Raw genomic sequence first — 15,286 nt, 5'->3', positions numbered from 1 at the left:
TTGTTATCAATAAAATATATCAGTCGTCCAAATTCAATATTCGTAGTTGGTGATCTATGTGGGACAGTTTGAAATAAAACATTTTCCCATTGTAAACTTTCTATTTCTTTGTAGCAATATGCATAAAAATATATGTCTTCCGGTTCCAAATCTCACGTTTCATTGCTACTTACAAGAAAAGCTATTAAACAAAGGGTTCTTAATGGTAAAGTTGAAGCAATCTTTTCGAAGTTAACGGACGCCGTCTTGATTTGAATATTGAACATGTGTCACAAATGACTACACAAACGAGTTACATCAAAAGATAACTAATATCTAATATCCATATTTTATTTTGATATACCCTGTTTTTAACGATTAATAGGCTTACATTGGTTATACATATATTAATTCCTTGACTAACAAATTCCTTAGATATAAACTTTGTTCAAATGATATTTTCAAAAGCATAAAAATAATCAAATACTAAAGCATTGGTACAATTTGTTTGTCAACATAATGTTAAACAGTCCAAATGGTATCCGCTATGTCATCTATAAATAGTGCATGTTGAAGTCCATCTGTTCCCGGTAACCATAGTGACGATTAAATCAGCTTCTCAATATTTACTTATCTTTGGTATGGCGACATACTAGAACAGGTACATGGGAATGATGAACAACAAAGTCACTAACACTTCCAAGTAGTGTTCTACGGAGTTTGCCCATTCCACGAGTTCCAGTAACAATAAATGTTGCCTCATGCTTCTGGGCAAACTCGCAAATGGCGTGGCCGGGTTTTTCTGCCGATTCTACGAAGAATTCAGCTTCAACCTAAAAGAAAACTGATAACTATTCATAATAATTATAATAACTTCATAAATACGTTTAAAAAAATAGAATTCTATGTCCAAAACGAGATTGGTGTCGATTTACATTTTGTCATATCGATTTTGATTTATCGATATGCACCCTTTGCACTTGTAGGCACGCTTTTATATTAAAGCACATAATTGGCGGAAATTATAATATAGAAAATTCAGCATTCTATTAATTTAAGGATCACTTTACTTTGAAAATAGGGTTCAGTAATGGCTATAAGTTTATGTTAGGTTTTGTTCTAGGTTAGCATACGGTATCAGGCCTAAATGGTTAGTGGTGGCAACAGACTACGAAAGACAAAAGATATTTAACAACAAAAACAGAAATATTCCAGGTAAATGTATGCTGAGGAATCTTTGCTCTAATTGTTTATTGTCATTGTCCAACACAAAATTGTTGAAATTATGATGTACAAAACGTTTGTATATGAACTCGCGATGTCTTCTTAAAAAAATCAGAGTTTAATTAACATATTTGCGTTAAAAGTCAGCTATTTCAATCTATATCTCTACTCAATGCTACCATTTTTGCACCCTTAAGGAGAAGACACATGACATTATTATGCAATAAAATGTGGTCACGTACCGAATTCGTATGATACTTGTGTGATGGCATAAAAAGTGGAAAATGCTGATTATTACAATCGTTTTTGCTGTGACAAAATATAAATCCATTGTTTTCTGATAGGTCATTTCAATTATATGTACAACTCCATTTCCCTAGTTAATTATTTCTATCACTTTTTGTTCTTTTATGTTGTTATGACTCCTGAAGTTTGTGTTGGGTGTCGAATATCCAAATATTTTGGCTTGAGGCATCACGAAAGAGGCCATATACATCGAAATGTGTAATGCAGAAAATGAAATTGTTACGATTTCACGTTACTTCGTACTTTTAAGCGTATGTTTCTATATATAGGCAAGCCTACTTTAATAGCTTCTCATTTAATCTGTCTTGATTGCTTCTTATTGATAAAAACTCTTTTCGTTCGATTACTAGAAGTACTGTAATTAGTTTTTGAATAATTTAGTACCAAGACTTTTCTGGCTTAAAGTAGATTTATGTTGTTTGGCATATTTTTCATCCTATATATACATTTCAGTGACATGCTGATAACTGTTAACTACTTGTTTTATATAAACGCATACATAGCATAATATATGTACATACATTATCTGCATTAGCTTTGGCTATAAATTTGTCCTTTAACTCGGAAGTTTTTGCATCAGCCTCTCTTTGGCATTCAAGAACTCTCCCTGGACCTATTTAAGACAATTCAAAAGATGTTAAAAACAATCAATCGATAAACCAATTTAAAACCAAAGTTTCTAACAGATACACTATTTTAATCCCTTTTTGATATGTGTTTAAGAAAGAACAGATATAAAAGGGATTGTTGCCCACAGTCAAAGACTAAAACCGATTCCTGACATATGTAATTTATGAAGCTGGCTTATAATCTTTTTTTTTGGATGGGTTGATTTTAATGAAATCCTCTCTCTTTATATATATATCACATAATTTGCATAAAGTTCCTTTGTTTGAATCGTATATATTTCTCTTACAGATTTAACAGTACATTGCATCTTTTCTTCCATATTTGGGTGCTGTATCGTATCTGAATCCATTTTTTTTATTTTGAAAAGAATGAAAAATTTAATTCAACAAACTTTTGTTATGCGTATGGGCCCTTTGATGCATGAAAAGTTTTGACCATAAACTATCTATGAAAGTCAAATGTTTTCATAAAACCCACATGACCTATGCAGTCATCTCTTAGAACCCATTTATTACAACCACAGAGAAGTACAGTCGTATTTTCTTTAGAAGATGTAACCACAAAGAACAAAGATTGTGTCATATTTTCTGTTTTAATAGACCATCTTGACTTACTCATTGTAGTTGCATTAATGTAACTTTCAGGACTGTGTAGAAACAGAACTTTGTTTCCGGCTTGGTGGAAATTCTGGACATACCCTGCAAAATATATGAGAAATACCCTTTACAAATAACTATCATTATGCAATAAATAAAAGTACACTAGGAAACTTTCCCTACCTGCTCTCCCAACACAATGTCCTCTTTTGAAACAAAATTACAAAGTGGTAAAACCGTTTCCTCTTTATAAACTAAAAAATAGATGCAAGTTATATTTTCATCGCGTTCAATTGCTTTACTCTTTTTTTCATGTAATAAATTTTGTCTGATGCACTTACATGTTAGGTAAAAAAATATTATGTCTGATCTTCTTCATTTAGTTACGATTTGGTGTGTTGTTAATTGTTAATGTTGGGTTTTAGTCATACCATATTTTTCGTCCAGTAATTTGTAACACAGAACCTCAATCGTTTCCTATGAAAACAATTTCATTAAATATTTGATCATTTTCTCTCTATCAGATGTATAATGTTTGTCTTTGTATAAACAATGCGACAAGAACAGGCATGAAGGCGTGTGATTTTATTTTCTCTACAGATCATCACGAAGAGACACTATAGTATCTTCCACACCACCTACAGAGGTTACTTAATCCTCTTCATACGTGACAATACAAAGAGTAAAATCAACCTTTTCTCTTTGAAAACATCTCCAAAATGTTCAATTAAAAACCAGGTAAGAGAAGTATATATATGTACTGTCGTGTTATGTTATAACACAATGCAGTGCGAACCTAGGTAAGCACAATACGACGGTTACTTTTGATAAGTACTACCATTAAAAAGTAAGATCATTCACCAAGATAGATGTCAAATCGTCTTCTATACGTGTACATAGAAGATTTGTTACCTATTTATAATCTCAACTATAAAGAAATTAACAAACCAGAGTACAGTTAATTCTTTCCCACAATAACTTGAGAAATCAGATCGTCTCCTCCGTTTCATCGGTGGTATCTTTACCCTTCAGGCTTTCTTAAGGTAGTTTTCTCATTATAGACATTAACATCCCCAACACACCACCACCACCATAAAAGTAAACTTATTTTAAAAATATAAACCCCATAACAAATGGAGTATAACGTTTCCTCCGTAACACACAAATTCCAAGTCTAGTGCGTACCCGCACGTTTTATTATTACCTTTTTGAAAAGGTATACTCCTCTAACGACCAATGGGAGCCTCGTCATTATTTTATTCGCGTATTTATTACTTTATTTGTATTTTTGCAAGCTTTTGATACCGCAATATTTCATACGTGTGCGACGTTGAAAGTATTTCTAATCGCATTCAGCATAGAGATAATACATGTACCAGTAACAACCTACAGGGTCTTACAGGCTTCTACAAAGAAATTCGTATCGACCTCACTATATCTGACAAGCTAATAATTAAATTCATCTGGATTATTCTAAGTGGTCTATGTATACAACGACTATACGACTGGGATTATATCTTACATGAATACAAGAATGACATCAAGTTACAGCTTATGCATGTTTTCTAAATACTGTATGAAGTTTAATGCCAGACCAACTCCAGTTTGATGTGCGAGTGACTGCTTCATACTCAATTTTGTGGTTTAATACAACAAAAGTATAAACTTTAATCCGAAAAGAAGAATACAAATATCAAAAGCAAATCGTTTGTATTAAGTGTTTATTTGTAAGATTTTTTATGTACCTTCATCAGGAAAGCTCAAACCTAATCATTCGAAAGCTAGGGATGTACAAGTACGTAGAAACGTTAAGGACTATATGACCCCTAAAGATATTTAAAAAAAAATAGCCAAATACATCTAAGGTAATCTTATACGGACAGTTCCAAGGGATATAACAGTCAAATATGTTTTTAATACGATTTTTATGTGGTGTTTTTATTCAGACCAATTAAATTGAAAAAAAAAGAAAAAAGTTGGCGTATAATTAGTCAGATTTGTCATGTTTCAATATTCAATCTTTGTCAAGTAGTACTATATATTTAATTCTGCTAGATCGAAAGTAAGATTTAAAAATCATTTTTAAATTATGTTTGTCATGACTATATATCATCTCTTGGTTGTCTAGTTTGTAGTTTCTCTGGATCTGTTGAATACTAAGATTGTCGGACTAGTTTTGACCGTATTTGTTCAATTTCTGTATCCAATATTATGTACAGTCTATAAGTTGATTTTACCCCGTACATTTGTGTTATTCGATAAAATAAACTAGAGGCTCTAAAGAGCCTGTGTCGCTCACCTTGGTATATGTGCATATTAAACAAAGGACAAAGATGGATTCATGACAAAATTGTGTTTTGGTGATGGCGATGTGTTTGTAGATCTTACTTTACTGAACATTCTTGCTGCTTACAATTATCTCTATCTATAATGAACTTGGCCCAGTAGTTATAGTGGAAAATATTTTGTAAAAATTAACAAAAATTTACAAAATTTATGAAAAAATTGTAAAAAATTGACTATAAAGGGCAATAACTCCTTAAGGGGTCAATTGACAATTTTGGTCATGTTGACTTATTTGTAGATCTTACTTTGCTGTACATTATTGCTGTTTACAGTTTATCTCTATCTATAATAATATTCAAGATAATAACCAAAAGCTGCAAAATTTTCTTAAAATTACCAATTCAGGGGCAGCAACCCAACAACGTGTTGCCTGATTGGTCTGAAAATTTCAGGGCAGATAGATCTTGACCTGATAATCAGTTTTACCCAATGTCAGATTTACTCTAAATGTTTTGGTTTCAGAGATATAAGCCAAAATCTACATTTTACCCCTATGTTCTATTTTTAGCCATGTCGGCCATCTTGGTTCGCGGGCGGGGTCATCGGACACATTTTTAAAACTATATACCCTAATGATGATTGTGGACAAGTTTGGTTAAATTTGTCTTAGTAGTTTCAGAGGAGAAGATTTTTGTAAAAGATTAAAAAAATTTACGAAAAATGGTTAAAAATTGATTATAAAGGGCAATAACTCCTTAAGGGGTCAACTGACCATTTTGGTCAAGTTGACTTAATTGTAGATCTTACTCTGCTGAACATTATTGCTGTTTACAGTTTATCTCTATCTATAATAATATTCAAGATAATAACCAAAAACGGCAAAATTTCCTTAAAATTACCAATTCAGGGGCAGCAACCCAACAACGGGTTGTCAGATTCATCTGAAAATTTCAGGGCAGATAGATCTTGACCTGATAAACAATTTTACCCCATTTCAGATTTGCTCTAAATGCTTTGGTTTCAGAGATATAAGCCAAAATCTACATTTTACCCCTATGTTCTATTTTTAGCCATGGCGGCCATCTTGGTTGGTTGACCGGATCACCGGACACATTTTTTAAACTAGATACCCCAATGATGATTGTGACCAAGTTTGGTTAAATTTGACCCAGTAGTTTCAGAGGAGAAGATTTTTGTAAAAGTTTACGGACGACGGACGACGGACGCAGGACGACGGACGCAGGACGACGGACGACGGACGCAAAGTGATGAGAAAAGCTCACTTGACCTTTCAGGTCAGGTGAGCTAAAAATGTAACGCTATCGGCATCTAGATACGCTGACATAAAAAGTGGGAGTGTGTCTTGAACTTGAGGCTAATTATGAGTTTATGTTCCGTGTTGGGATGGGATCTTGAGTTAAATAACAGCAATTAAAGAGCTGTACCTTAGCTTATGATAACCAATTTCATGTAAGAATTGTGTGTCTTCAATAAATGCACTGTATCATTCTTTGCACATATTGTTCCCTACTTATAGAACGGATTTGAAACGCAGACCCGTTGTAAGTTAACTTTGGACGCGGTCTTTGAACTACATTTAGACTGGAGTTTAATGTCGCGAACATGTTATATTTGCCATTAGTGAGGTTAACGTGCATGACTGCTCAAATATATCAAGTTTTTAAGATATATACTTAGTATAAATGAAATGCACTGTTGATCTTCGAATTGTATGCACACACAATGTTTTGCAAAATCTAAAAACCTACCTAGGAAATATTTTAAACTCGCTTTTTTATAATGAAGTGTTCAAATGTAAGGTAGAAGTCCTTTCACAATATCGTCTGAAAATTCATTAAGAGTCCAATTTTGTTCAAGGAACAATGCGTGTCTAATTAAACCCAGTGAAATAAATACTTCAAATCGGAATTTTATCCACTAGTATCTACCATTTAACATTTTTTATTTGCATCCATGAACTATAAAGTAAATGTGCAGTAAATACGTTTTTACGGGTACATTTTAAGCAGATGTAAGGCATTTAATCTTCAAGATGTATACAAAAGAACAAAAGACTCGACAGGCGTCTCAACTTCACATTTAGAATATAAAATCAGTGTCATCTACATGTAAACTAAGAGTATCATGTTAGATATCAACTACAGCCAGTGGGAGACTGGGAAGCCAAGTTCTCTTCTAAATGAAGAATCAAAATATGACACATTCTTTATCAACACAAATAAATATTTCACTTTGAACGATCCAAATTTTATTTTAACTCAACAAAAGTTTGATTAGTTTGATCAGAAATTTGCCTTATTCAACCAAATATAAGTATTTTTTTAAAAACAGAATGAGGACCAACATACATGAGGGGTTGGACAGGGATAAAGAAACCTGGGAATGAGGGGCGATGGGAAAAAGGGGTAGGAAAGTAGGAATCAGATACCCCTTTCCCCTCCCCTACTCAGAGAGGGAATTTTGGCTTATTAGAGTAAGGCAGGGAAGTAGGAATCAGGGACCCCTGCACCTCTCGTACATGTAAAAGTCCTATTCTATTGTAAAGCTTGAGCAATGATCCGAACATACTTGGCAAGCAAACATATTTTGTTTTTTTTTATTCCCTCTTTGGTAGCAAAATGAAACGACAATTATTCCCCGTTGACCGCTAACATGTTACGATCATTTTGACTTACATGTAAAATATGAAACGGATCAGGGTTATTTAAAGGTGAAACGTCCATCAAATTGTGATTTGTGTGTGCAGTAGTGGAAAACTTTCAGACAGTCTGAATGTACAAACACTATTCGTATTTATTGTATTGTTCCCTCAAGTTTTGAAATATTTTTTTTGTGACATCAGTATGTTAATTTTAAATTTATATCTAAAAGTCTATAAAAATCAAAAAAGCTTTAGCCAAAATGATTTCTGTTTTATAATATTAGGAAGTAATGCATGAAGGCTTTATACATGCGGTCATAATTATAGATATAAAGCCTTGTGTATGTGATGTGTAAAACGATTACTAATAACACATTAATGTATTACAATAATACACTTTGTACCACACATAAAATTTACAAAAACAAATATACTAATTACTATACATAAACATGCATATTTCATTGTTTGTTTTGAATAGATATTCCAAATAAAGTCAATAATTCCAATAAAAATTCTAGAATTTAGCGTGGAAAAGAGGAGGGTCCGTGAAGCATGATGCGGAAATTGCGAGTTGAAACCGGCATTGATGTTTATGTGTGTCTAACAAATCGACATGTGTCGGGCGAGAAAATGGGGGGAATCTCAGTAAAGGGGAGGGATAGCTAACCCCTTGTCCTAATCCCTTGTCTTCCTGCTGTTCATCAGAAAATAACACAATTGTACAAATATGAGTCTTATGTATGTCAATGGCTTCTTTAAGCCTGGTCGATATTAAAAATTCTTTGAACATTTCGCGTAACTACATGAGCAACGTGAGCAAGTTTCATTAGAATTTAGACACAAAATGTTTGCCATACTTACAGTTATATGCATCTTCAGCAAACTGACTTCCATCTAAACACATAACAACTTTCGCCATGTTAACTATAGTTGTTGACTGATAATATATTAATAACTGACCCAAATCTGAACTACGTTTATTTCCACACTTCGACAATCACTAACAAAAATTTCCATTCGGTTATCGTCTTTCAAAATGGGATTTTAAAATTGTAAAATAAATACTTATTTGGAGTTACAATATTTGAACACTCGAGTTTATTATGGCGGAAAATCAATGCGTAAATTATTATCATATATATTGTAATCTGGAAGTATCGATCAGAAAACTTTGTCTTTAGAAAAAGTTGGTCTGTTGAAAAATAGTAAAATAATATAATTTAATCAACTTTTATTTAAAAAAGTTTTGTTCCCGTAAGGTAGGTCATAACTTGTAGAATTTTTTGTTTTGAGTCTACTTACTAGCTGCATGGGGGGGGGGGGGGGGGGGGGGGGGGTATGGTAGCCTGAAGTAAATAAAAACAAACACTTAAAAAATCAGGAGATCAGGAAAATAAGATAAAATATTCTTTTCAAGGAGACACTTGAATTATAGTAATATGAATGTCCTAAATCCTTTTATAATTTTTTTTTTTAATTGATATTGACACTAACAATAATTATATTATATAACATCGAACTAAATTCAAACATCGAACTAAATTCAAACATCGAACTAAATTCAAATAAAACACAAGTTATCGCAAGAAAAACAGTTTTTTTCTATACCTCACATATATAGTTATGTATTTTAATGTAGCTTGCATAAAATTAAACAGTTAATATAAGATTGTTTATGATTTACATTTAACCATACAAACACGATATACTTCCCCATTTAAATATTGTTATATACACCTAGGGCGTGTTTTATTGGTCTCTTCTGTACATCTCCAGCGGAATGTCTTCTAGTGAAGAGTACAAAAAAATGAATCTGGAACTCTTCTGGAGATATTCTGTAGAAGAAGCAATAAAACAAAAATTCAATTTGCCGTCGAATATAGCAGAATTTTTTGGGTTCAATGAGTTGCCAGAAACCGCTCAGGTTCAATTTAACATTGCCAGGCAAGGGGGGACGAAACCCTAGAGGACTGGGCCGACAGAGTCCTATCCCTCGCCACAAAAGCCTTTCGCCACCTGCCCGAGGATCACATGTACCAACAGGCGGTCATGAGATTGTGCCAGGGGGCCTCAGACAAGGAGGGGGGAATGTTGGCCTCCAATGCTAAACCCAAGAGTATTGAAGAGGCGGTGGACAAAATCAGGTGGCATCAACATAACCACCAAGCCATATATGGCCGTGTCGCCAGAAAGGAGGTTAAAAGTGTCAGCCCTGATACCATTTTTTTATATGTTGGATGACATAAATGAAATTTACGATGATTTATTAGAACATTCAGATACGTCAGTTCCGATTCGGTAAACATGACTGTAATGGTGTGCTCTGTTTTGGCATTGATGTAATTTTACAATAAGTATAAAAACAAAGAAAATTGGTTGGAAGAAATCGCTGTGTACGTGACATTTTTTCTTTATGCTTTCCTAACTCAATTTTGCTAAACAAATCCGGCTTAAAGCCCCGACCATTTGATTTTCAGGAATAATCTTAAACTGTACAAGAATTTGTCAATGTTTGTCTGTTATATGATCGAAAAGAACATCTTGTCTATCAATTTTTTTAAAAGTAATTAAAGTGGATTATTTTTGTATATACGGCAAAGATATCACCGAGTTCTCAAAATTTTTTTCCCTGGAGGTCCTTGAGGAAAATCTGCTGGTTAATTCTAACAATTATTTCTATTGCAAAATTTTTATTGTAAAAACCTTCGGACCACCATAAGGTATACAAGGTCACGGCGTTTCTCAGACTGTTTATGACTAAATCCGTTGGTTTTGTACTGATTGATACTTTAGTCTGGGAGAACAAGATTTATTTCAGTGTTGTAATTAGCTTTGAACAAACTTTCAGTGACTGCAAATACTCTTATTTCTGTGCTTTCTGTCTATTGTCTTAATGTTAGTTTAGTTGTTTTTTGTGTCTCGTACCGATCTTTTGAGTTAATTTAATTGCAACAGATTTTTACAGTTTGTTCTTATGTGGTACTGTTACACCACTGTCCCAGTTTAGAGGAGAGTTGAGCGATCACAAACATGTTTAACCCTGCCATATTATTTATGTGCCTGTCCCAAGTCAGGAACCTGCAGTTCAGTGGTTGTCTGTCAACTCATATTTGATTTTTTGTAAATTGTTTTGTAATATAGAATTAGCCCGTTCGTTTTCTTGTTTGAATTGGTTTACATTTTTCATGTCGGGGTCTTTTATAGCCGACTATACGGTATGGGTTTTTGTCATTGTTGGAGGCCGTACGATTGCCTATAATTGCTTATTTGAACTTGGGTGGATAGTTACCTCATTGGCAAGCATACTACATCTCTTTATTTTCATAATATATACATGACTTTCAAACTGTTCTTTTCCTGAACATGCATGAAATTTTTGTCACTGGACGTTAAAAATAAGCAACCAACAATCAATCAATTTAAACTTGTGTTAAATAAGGGGAAAACCATTTGATATTTTTTTGGGAAGGTGGGGTGGGAGACAAGAGGATTGTAAATATGAAAAATGTGACCAGGTAAGAGCTAAAAAAAGGCATGATTAGCGACAGATTAAAATGAATAATAAATCCGCAAAATATCCTCCTGTCCCTCCCCCTCCCCAGACTATCAAATAGTCATCCCCTTACTGTTATTATCCGTGTAGTTCTTATATTTATCCAGCTTATCGTCCCTATAAGAATGTTCTACTAAGGCTGTCATACCATAAAAACGTTTATCATCTATTTAAAACACATGACATCCTATATAAAATATTTTTCATATTATGGATACAATGATATGTAGGAATTTACATAGATTATACAGTTATCTTACTTATGTAAGAATCTCTTAGTTTGACATTTCAGCTATTTAGTAAGAAGTGTCTCTTGGAATATCGGATTATGTGTTTTATGATTTTTCCTCAGAGACTTAGTTGAAAAATTTCAGCATATTTAAAATAGATTTGGTCCATACATTATCATTTGGGAAAAAAATCAGAAACTCTATAGTCCCAAAAGAACCTGTTACATTAAATTAGTGTGTACAAGCAATTATTGAATCTTGACGTTTGACGCCATTTTGTAAAGAAATAAAATTACTGAAATTGGTGGGTTGATGGACAAAAGCTTTCGTTTCTGCAGTTATGTGAATACAAGTTGCATAATCGTGGAGATAAATAATTAATAGAACGTACTTGACTGAACGCTAGAAATCAGGTTTGTCTGTATACTCAACTATCTTTAGCAATGAACTGTTTTTGATGAAGACTGAACAAACACACTGTAGAGTGTACTTTAGACTTGGTCACGTTAGCCGATTTTACCAATAACGGATCGGATTTGCTTATGAAAAGTATTGTTCGTACTCTATCTATAGTGAAAGAGGAGGAGTGATCATCATTTCAGACGAGACAACTAGGGAACAAGTAATCGAATAAGTGTTTAAGTCACCGAGAATTTTACAAATTTTCAGTGAAAAACATTCGACCGAAAATGTCTTCATTGCATTCTGTTGGACAACTTATCTTAGCACCAGAGAAAGATATTTCACGTCTCAAAGAGGAAATCATTTTGAATAATCCATGTAAATCAAACAAAAACGAAGTGTTTCTGAGACGTTATGAAATATATCAGCAATGATGAATTATGGTTAGCCTTAACTTTTTCTAAAATTATGAACGATTTGAAATCAAAACTGTTGACATGGCGCTAGTCCTAGTCAAAGCGAAAAAGTTTTTTTTATTAATACTTGATACATTCTTAAAGCTTATTCTTGAATTATTTTTATCTAAATCATATAGATATGGAATATGTTACATGCTGTAAATGTATGATTAAAGGGAGATATTAGGTAAAGTCAGCAACCCAACCACACTAAGTCACCAAAGAAGACATAAAGTATGCAATGTTGTTGAAGCGTCACCATGCTCATATTCTAAACAAATTGTGAATAGAGACAACGGTTTACCAAATTATGACATCAACACCAAATTCTGAATAGACGGAAAATGATTTCTTCGACCAACATTGTTCAGGACAAACGCATGTGGTTTTTGTTATAAAACTAGTAATATTCGATTATTAAACTTATGACTTTTGATGATATGAAGAAGACAGACTAACAGTTAATAAGTAAATGTCAGGGTATTATTCAGGAAACACATTAATGTTATGTTCATATCATGTTATTGCAAATCCATGGAGCTTATCTATAGAGAAAAATGATAGGCCACTTAACAACTATTTTGATTTACTGGCGATCACAAATTTCTTTGTTTATTATGATAGCCTAAATAGATGTAGCTTGCCTTTTCTATTTTGCTATGGCAATGTTATTCTAAGGCTAGGTCAATCTACGGTTGTGCGGCTAATGTTTATACTTTTTCCTATTAAACAGTTTTGCTTAGTTTCATGTCTTACTTTTGTAAATATTGTAAAATGACTCTATGGCTCCCTTTATTTGTGTTTCGACTCTTAACTCTAATTTGTGTAAGTGTGGCGATGTCTTAAAGGTTGAATGTCTGAAAGATGACTATCTGAAATCATAAAACTTGTAGAGAATCTAAAATTGCAAAACAATAATTAAATAATGTAATATGCCTATTTTTGCATTTATTCATGCGGATTGTGTGAAATACAACCATGCCAGCGACATGTTTATTTAACAACATGTGCCAAGGACAAATCATATGGTTACATAATATAATCTGTTCTATTCTATGTTACATTTATGATGGTGAATATTAATGCAAAGTTCGCATGTTACAGTCATTTTAATATCCGACATTAATTCAATATATCCTTTTGGAAACGAGCATATCAATCAATTATAATATATATATAATAAGAAGTATTGAGGATTCCGTAAATTGAATTGCTACTATTTGATTTATAGGCAATAGGTAAATAATGGGTATGATCTCTTCGGACATTAATTCTGTTTCGCTCTTATGTGGTCGTCATCAGTTACTTTTTTTTTAAATTTTTTTATTAAAGAATAGTATTTGTTGATGTCACAAGACTAAGGAGAAAAAGGATTAAACTTGTGAATTTGTATTCGAAATTTTGTTTTATATAAATAGGAATAACTGCTCTCTGAAATCCGATATTTCCTTAAAACGAATGTATTTTAATACCTTATATCTGTAAATAGTAAATAACATGTTTTAAATCCATTTGTTAACCTAACAAAATGAATGTAATAAATATGATAAAAGCCATATTAATTTTCTTAATTTCTTCCACAAAATTATCGTCAAGAGATTCGTGCAAGTCTGATTGCCTAGTATTTAATGAAATCGTTGACTCGTATACATTCAACCATTATTTATTTCCTAGATAACTAAATGAAGAGCGTGTCATCAGAAAAAAAAACTGTAAATGTTACAAAGTGATTTAAAGTATTTCTTTCATCATTGGAGAGTAAGTCGATCTAATGCAATTAGCTTTTGTTTTACATAATGTGAAGATTACATCAGATAGGTTGAATAAGTTGAATCAACTTACTGTATTACGAAGTGACAATGGTCGTTGAGCCATATAAATTGTAGCATCTGCAGTTAGAACTATTAATGTAGTTCTTTTGATAGGAAAGCTACGACATCACTAGACACAACCTCCTATCTCAACAGACTTTGAACAATACTTGTAAATAGATATAATTTTTGGTGATTTTTACGAAATTCAGCGTTTTGGTTTATATCTCCTCAACTGCACCGAAAGCGGTCTTTATATAGACAAACTTTCTATATCTGGATCAGATAATTTTATTTGAATGAAAGAAAATAAGAGATAGATTAACGTCAATGAAACAACAACCCAACAATATAAGTTAACAAGAACAGAAAATTTTTAATTTTAGAGTCAAGGTTATATGGATGAAAAGTCTGAATTTTGGTAATTTGTATAAGATAGATAAGTGTACCAATACCGAAGAGCAGTTATGAATCTTGAAAAAATTGTTTATCGTGTAATTCATTTCTTGCTTTTTGATTCAAATACTTTTCGATAATCTGTTGATTAAAAATTCACTTCATTGATTTAATGTAACATATTTGATATTGGACCAAGACTTTGTTGAGACATCAAAAATACCAAGGATTTATTCTAATGTACTTGTATTGATTTGTTCGACGTTGATTACTATATCAAAAATTTTTAGATGTGACAGGGAGTTTTTGTTTAAAGCAACACAAAATTGTTTTAACACATTTTGCTTTCGCGAAATGGTTTCGATATGACAACTTAAGCTTGTGCTTGAAGCCGTTGTTTCACTCCTTAGAAACTTCTTTGCCCATTTATACTACATAAAAATTAGTATTATCATTGTCCTCTACATATTTATTTTGTAATGAACACAAGCTTTAAAATAATCAAATGTTTTACTTCTTTTCCACACCAGTGTGCTGTTCGGGGAGTGTCTGTGCCAACTTTTTACTCCGTGTTTGTGTAAAACCTTGTCAGTCCTAAGTCGTGTATAACCTCTTGAACAACCATTAAAACAAGTAGCTATTTCTATGATAAAAATAAGATTGATTGTAAAGATAAGGAGAAAACTGATATAAAAATAAGCTGGTCCATTTTAATGATATCTTGGATTTCATGCCTGTTGTCTGTTAACT

The 15,286-nt window shown here is 32.6% G+C and overlaps 1 protein-coding gene across 2 annotated transcripts in view; it reads right to left on the bottom strand.

Annotated features, from left to right (window-relative positions):
* Positions 1-316: 316 nt before the first annotated feature.
* The window catches only part of LOC127731347 (uncharacterized), an 87,800-nt gene continuing 72,830 nt past the window's right edge, over positions 317-15,286 (bottom strand). The window contains exons 1-4 of one of the 2 annotated variants that reach the window (XM_052240321.1): positions 8,548-8,741; positions 2,754-2,837; positions 2,031-2,122; positions 317-812 (exon numbers count right to left, since the gene is read on the bottom strand). In XM_052240321.1, the coding sequence (XP_052096281.1) occupies positions 606-812; positions 2,031-2,122; positions 2,754-2,837; positions 8,548-8,605 (441 nt within the window). In that variant the 5' untranslated portion in view covers positions 8,606-8,741 and the 3' untranslated portion in view covers positions 317-605. Of the gene's footprint in view, positions 813-2,030; positions 2,123-2,753; positions 2,838-8,547; positions 8,742-15,286 lie in introns of those variants that run through there. The other variant, XM_052240320.1, reaches the window with a different exon arrangement.

The sequence above is a fragment of the Mytilus californianus genome, unplaced genomic scaffold (genome assembly GCF_021869535.1).
Source record: "Mytilus californianus isolate M0D057914Y unplaced genomic scaffold, xbMytCali1.0.p SCAF_1, whole genome shotgun sequence".
Taxonomy (NCBI): domain Eukaryota; kingdom Metazoa; phylum Mollusca; class Bivalvia; order Mytilida; family Mytilidae; genus Mytilus; species Mytilus californianus.
Note: the sequence above shows the minus strand (reverse complement) of the source record. Positions and strands in the feature narration are given on the sequence as shown.